Below are 6,679 nucleotides of genomic sequence, written 5' to 3'. Positions count from 1 at the left end.
AAAATTTTGTATGGGAGACTAACTTGAAATGTAAACTTCATTTAATTACGACAATAAAAAAAAAAAAAAAGAATTAGTGCCACTGTCCTTAGGCTTCTAGATTCGCTCTTTTGCTTTCAGGTTAACACAGCTGGGAATGTGATGAAGTGTGATAAAGAGTGTGCTTCCAACTGTTTGAGAATAAAACTTTGGATGAACTAGGTTGCCACACGAAAAGAAGTAACACCTGGGAGGTACTGACAATCATGGAAAGAGCACTTAATCAAGAATCAGAGACCTAGTTTTTGTTTGGCTTCACCTTTCTTAGTACATGTCACAAAATACTGAACATGTTTAATGTCAGTTTTCTGATCTGTGAAAGACAGACTGTTGCCTTAATTCAAAAACCAAACCCGTTGCTGTGGAATCGATTCCGACTCACAAGCACCCTAGAGGACAGAGTAGAACTGCCCCATAGGGTTTCCAAGGAGCAGCTGGTGGATTCAAACTGCCAACCTTTTGGTTAGCAGGTGAGCTCTTAACCACTGCGCTACCAGAGCTAAACATATAAAAGTACATTATAAAAATAATATTATGATAAAAAGTACATATTTTCATCGTGAATGATTGAATATTCATGTAAACTAAATAAGATTTAAAGAGTTAAAAAAAGCAGACAATACCTACATTTATAAGTTTCAATTCTCATATGCTTTTCTTCTACTTCTTTTAATTTCATTTTTGAACACATTAAATATGTATAGTTTGTCTCTTATAATATCTGTGCATAGTAGAGTCCAATAGCCCTGAAGCAAAGCACAAAAAGCCTAAGGTACTGACGCTAGTTACAACAGAGGTCAGTTTGTTTTTTGTTTGGTTTTGTTTTGGAGGGGAGGGTCCATAAAACTTCATGCAATACAATACACAGATTTTAAGTATATAGCTCAATGAGTTTTGATAATTGTATTCACTTGTGTAACTACTATCCCAACCAAGATACAGAACATTCTATCACTCCAGAAATTGTGCCCAACTCCTCATAAGCAACCTATTTTAATTCTATCATCATGAATTCATTCAGCTACTCTTGAATTCATATAAACAGCATGGACTCTTTGGCTTGATATAATGTTTTTTACATTCATCCACACAGTTAGGTATAAAGATTCATTCTTTTTTATAGGTACTTTCCTTTGTATACATGTACCAGTTTGTCCATCCACTGCTGCTGGACAACCCACCACTTGGGTTGTTTCTAGTTTGGGGTCATTATGAAATTTGGCTGCTATAAACATTCTGAACAAGTCTTTTGAGAACAAATGTTTTCATTCTTCTCAGATAAAGATATAGAACTAATGGCCCATGGGGTAAGTATTTATTTAACTTTATAAGAAACTGCCCAAGAGAATTCCAAAGTGGTTGTTTAATTTTATAGTTCCACCAACAATGTGTAATGGCTTACTGCCATTATAAAATACCTGCATTCTCTATGTGCATTTCTCTCCTGTACTAAAATCTATTGCATATGCAGCTGCCACCAGGCTGTTTCCTCCTGTAGGAAACGGGACTTTGGAACCAGCACAAAAAAATGCTGATTCTCTGGCTGCTGCTATTTCTGTGAGTAATAAAGTCCTCAGTCTCTGACTCAGGAGTCTTGTATCTTTGGCCAGAATCCATTAAATTATGACAGGTAAACTTGTTACTTGAAAGTAGAACAGAATTTCAGACCCTTTCACAGTACCTGACATTAACATATTTTCTACAGAAAACCAAACTTTTCTTTCCTCTTACTATGAAATATCTGAGATCACATCTCAGTATTGAATTCTTTTATTAACCATAATATGGTTTATATGAATTTACCAAACAAAGAGTGATAGTTAACAACATCTATTATCATTCTTTTTTTTAAATCGTGTTGTTTGTTGTATATTCACTTTACTTTGGCAGTATTTTTTGTTTACCTCTACACCAGCAGAGGCATCAAATACAGCCACTGCACCATCCAACACTCTTAGGCAGCGCTCAACTTCCAAGGTGAAGTCCACATGACCTAAGAAAAAGATGAAAATACAGCACTTAAAATCTTTAAAAAGCAAACAAACAAAAAGAATCCCTGAATAATGCAGCATCTCTGCAATGCTAGAACAGCACCATACCTGGTGTATCAATTAGATTGACTCTATATCCCTTCCAATCAAATGTAACAGCAGCTGATTGAATAGTAATGCCTCTTTCTCGTTCTTGAGCCATGAAATCTGTCACTGTGTCTCCGTCATCCACATCTAACCAGGGAAAAGGTGATATACTTTAGTCTCAACAGCAAATGCATTTTACTGATACTTGTTATCTATCTGACACAGAGTTTAATTTGCTTTAAGAAAAACGTTTCATAAAATATTTGGTTTGATATTTAGAGCCCTTAATCTACTTTTAAATAAATCCTGATTCTAAAAAAATCTTTCTCAGTAAGATTAGTAATTTTCTCATCACAACAATTTTTCTTTAACAGCTAAGATTAAAATCTCAGTTTAATTTTACTGAACCATAAACCTATCTCTTTCATTTTCCTTCCCACCCTGGCATTCATTACCCTTTCTTTATCTGACTTTGCTCACTCCTGACCCCTTGACAGCAGGCAGAGTACTGCAATCAAAGTGCACACAGGCTTTTGTGGTCGGACAGACCTAGACTTAAACCTCAACTCTACCACTTACTACTCTACGATACGAAGCAAGTTACTTAACCTAGTTTGTAAAACAAGGCTAATAAAGACAACCTTTCCAGGTTGTTGTAAAGATGAAATGAGACAATATATATAAAGGACCTGGCCCAGTAGATGATAAATAAATGGCAGCTACATGGAACAAGGTAGAGAAAAAAAATTCTTCCAAAGCTAAATTATCCTTTACAAATCCTTACCTTCACTAAATTTTCCAAAGAAAAATGATTTTGTACAAATGCAAATGGAGTCTTGGTAGAACTTCTACAGTACAACCTTGGATCAACAAGCTGTCACAATTTGGATCATATCTAGGCTTATGGCCTGAACCAGAAAAGGATTTCAAAAGATAACTTGAAAGTTGGCTAGGCCGCCTCATCTGGACCTTCATTTCAGCAACACAAACTGGGGAGATGAAGGACGGATTGTTACCAGATTTATGACATAATATAGGAAGCCTAACAATGCTTCACACTTTGCTGTCTGTTATTATCTCCATTTACATAGCACAGTAATTCTATGAAAAATCCAAGTCCTTATACATTTGGGAACCTATTGTCACGAAGATTTTCATCCTGGGTATTCTTTTCCTCCATAAATACCGTATTACATCTCAGCCAATTCCAGGTGTCTACCGCAATGGTTCTCAATTGGGATGCATAGCAAAATCACGGTGGAGCTTTTGAAAAATACAGATACTCATTTTCAGGTTATTAAGGACCTGATGACCTCCATTGCAAATTTCAAAATAAACCGTTTTACCAGAAATAAAGGACACTTCATGATGACACAAGGGTTGATTCATCATGAAGACATACCAATCACAAACGTGTATGAGCCCAATAACTGAGCTTCAAAAAACATGATGCAAAAACACAGACATCTAGGCCAATTTAAATTCTAGAACGGGGTTAGGGCATCATTACTTAGAAACAAAACAAACAAAAGCTCCATAGGGGATTCAGATGTGCATGTCTGGTCAAGAACCAGAAGTTTTGATATGTTATAATTAAAAATAAACTCAAAACTTAGGTAAATACCACTACTACTATGGGTTAAAGACTAACAAAATTTTCTCCTCTTCTGCATGAGAATTTGACTTGTGGTTAACTTTCCAGCTGCTTTTCCTAGAAACCTAATAATACAGGTACATCAAATAATTTCTGATTGATTAACTACATCTGAATTGGGAAGAACTAAAAACGAATTATAAATAACAGATGGCAACACAAAGCTCTGGGCTTCCCTGAGTGGGGTACGGCATGTGCCTTGTGGGAAACCTAGAAGCTATGCCTATGGAACTCTAACAAGAGATATTTGTTCCTATGGGGCATGAGTCTTCTAAGCCAGGTTAGCTTCTACACCCACCTGATGTGACTCTTGACAACTTGTACCTAAGCTATTGCTTTTAGGGGGGAGGAGGACAGAAAGGGCAGTTCCCAGGTAGCTATGTGGATTGTTATAAGAATTCTTAAGAAAAGAAAACCTGATGCTAGTTTGCTCGTAACCCGTGGTTCCTGTTATGTATTCTCCCCTTCTGAGTAGACTAGTGCCAAAAGTGGCCTATGATAGTCTGAATGTTTAGTTGAGCCTAAGAAAACCCATTGGTGAGTGTTGCAACTAGCTTATCTTTATGGTACGGTTGAGACATCAACGCCACTATGTCATATTCAAGGTCTCTAGTCTGATTTCTTAATCAAAATATTTTCCAATGCTGCTTTTACTAACTGGGATTAGGGAGAAGAGAAATCCAATCTAACCTCCCAGTGATCTTGTGTATCCAGAATAGTACAATATTCTTTCTGTCGTGGTAGTTTTGCCTGCATCAATATGAGCCATAATTCCAATATTACGAATTCTGTTTAAAAGGGAGAAAAACATCTACCATGAGGTGGGCATTACTAAAATTGTAAAACTAAAAAAATATCAGTGCTGTACAAATTTCAAAGCTGATTAGTATTTCTATAATTTATATACTGGTGCAAAAGCGAGGAAAACGGAAAATATTCTTAGAGTATGCCCTACCACATTACTCTAACAGCTAAATAACTAGAGAGAGAACTACAATCTTGAGAATATCTTACATTTATTTCTATGAAAGGTATGTTGTTGCTACACTAAAAATTTTTAGCATTGAATTGAGACAAGAAAATAGCTTTAAGATACATACCAACATCTATTCATAATTAGCTAGGGTAGAAAATCCCAGAAATTACAGTATCCTCTAATAATACTGAATTAAGCATATAAGCAAAAACGTTTAACTTTTCAAGTAGTCTATGGAAAAAAGATACAAATGATAGCACTTACTTAGCTATAGGAGGACTGATGATGGAATGAAGGGATTTGATATCATTTCCTATTACACCTGATGGAAAGAGGGTTAAAATTGAACCGTTAAATTTAAGAAATGTTCCTTTAATTTAAAAATAAAAGAAATTTCAAACAATTTTAAGCATATATTGTAATTCCAAATAGTGGAAAATTCAAGCTAAACAAAACTCTCGTTTATCAAAATTTATTTTCCTGCAGTCTATAAGGAAAAGGCTACAGACAACAATAAAATAAGCTAAAACTTCTTAAACATCAATTTCTTGACCATGTCCTCAGAAAAATACAGATTTATCCTAAGTTCTTCCGAATTCTACACCTCTGTTTACAGAACTGTATAATAAGAATTTATGTTCATAACAACAATCGTAAGGCAGTGGCAGATCATAAATCAAAGAAAAATAAACAATGCAAAAAAATAAATAAACCTGCATTTTCACAAGACTTGAGGGCTAAGAGTGATCCTCTATCAGCTGATAACCAATTTTTGCACCATTTGGAACCCACCTTCCCTCAGCAATCCCAGGCATACAATACCTTTACAGACAGCTTAGGAGAACACTGAGCAGAAGCTATAATAATCTAATTATTAAAGACTAAGTAGTATTTCTGGAATAAGACAAGTTCATAATGACTTATTCTATATTCATATTTTATTAAAAATGATACGAAACCAACGATGCAGTAATATTTAGAAGTTTAATTTACACCTTCCTGCTATTTAAACCAATTCTCCAGATTTCTATAATAAAACACGAATTTTATTATGTTTTAGAAACCTCACGGTAGTTTGGGGATTGAAAGATAATCTGTATTACTACACTTAAATTCACGTGGGCAAAACCAGAAACCTAGGTATACACTCCAATAATGCAGCACATTAAATTTACTTACTTTATTATTCTTACATTACAAAAATGGTAATGAGTACCATAAACCAAAAAAAAAACAAACCCACTGCCGTTGTGTCGATTCCAACTTGTAGTGACCCTATATGACAGAGTAGAACTAGAACTGCTCATTAGAGTTTCCAGGGAGTGGATGGAAGATTCAAACTGCCCACCTTTCGAGTACTTATATGACCCAGCAATTCTACTCTAGGTATATACACAAAGGACTGGAAAGCAGGAACTCAGACAGATACTTGTACATCAGTGTTGATTGCAGCGTAGTTCACAATAGCCAAAAGGTGGAAGTAAACCAAGTATTCATCAACAAATGGATAAACAAAATGTGTAAATACATACAATGAAATATTACTCAGCTATAAAGAAAAATAAAGTCTTGATACATGCTACAACATGAATGAACCAACCTTGAAAACATTATGCTGAGCAAAGTAAGTCAGACACAAAGGACAAATAATGTATGATCCCACTTATCTGAAGTATCTAGAGTAGGAAAATGCATGGAGACAAAAGTTTACTAGTGGCTACCAGCGGTTAGGGGAGGGAGGAAGGGGGAGTTACTACTTAAGGGCTACTTAGTTTCTGTTCAGGGTGATAAAAAATCTTTGGAAATAGACAGTGTTGATGGTTGTACAAGACAGTAACTGTAATTAATGTCAATGAATTATACCCTTAAAAAAAAGTTAAAATTTGAAGAAAATCAAAGAAACGAGGGGAAGATTAGTCCAAAGGACTAATG

The 6,679-nt window shown here is 35.2% G+C and overlaps 1 protein-coding gene across 6 annotated transcripts in view; it reads right to left on the bottom strand.

Annotated features, from left to right (window-relative positions):
* Positions 1–6,679, bottom strand: part of GFM2 (GTP dependent ribosome recycling factor mitochondrial 2) — a 56,761-nt gene that overhangs the window by 33,577 nt on the left and 16,505 nt on the right. For 5 of the 6 annotated variants that reach the window (XM_023729517.1, XM_023729519.1, XM_004374496.3 and 2 more), the window contains 4 exons: positions 5,012–5,069; positions 4,462–4,559; positions 2,139–2,264; positions 1,944–2,032 (listed from right to left, as the gene is read on the bottom strand). In XM_023729517.1, the coding sequence (XP_023585285.1) occupies positions 1,944–2,032; positions 2,139–2,264; positions 4,462–4,559; positions 5,012–5,069 (371 nt within the window). Of the gene's footprint in view, positions 1–1,943; positions 2,033–2,138; positions 2,265–2,901; positions 3,107–4,461; positions 4,560–5,011; positions 5,070–6,679 lie in introns of all 6 variants that reach the window. The other variant, XM_023729521.1, reaches the window with a different exon arrangement.

This window comes from Trichechus manatus, unplaced genomic scaffold, assembly GCF_000243295.1.
Source record: "Trichechus manatus latirostris isolate Lorelei unplaced genomic scaffold, TriManLat1.0 scaffold00029, whole genome shotgun sequence".
Taxonomy (NCBI): domain Eukaryota; kingdom Metazoa; phylum Chordata; class Mammalia; order Sirenia; family Trichechidae; genus Trichechus; species Trichechus manatus.
The sequence above is the reverse complement of the archived record's forward strand: the minus strand, read 5'-3'. Positions and strand labels throughout refer to the sequence as shown.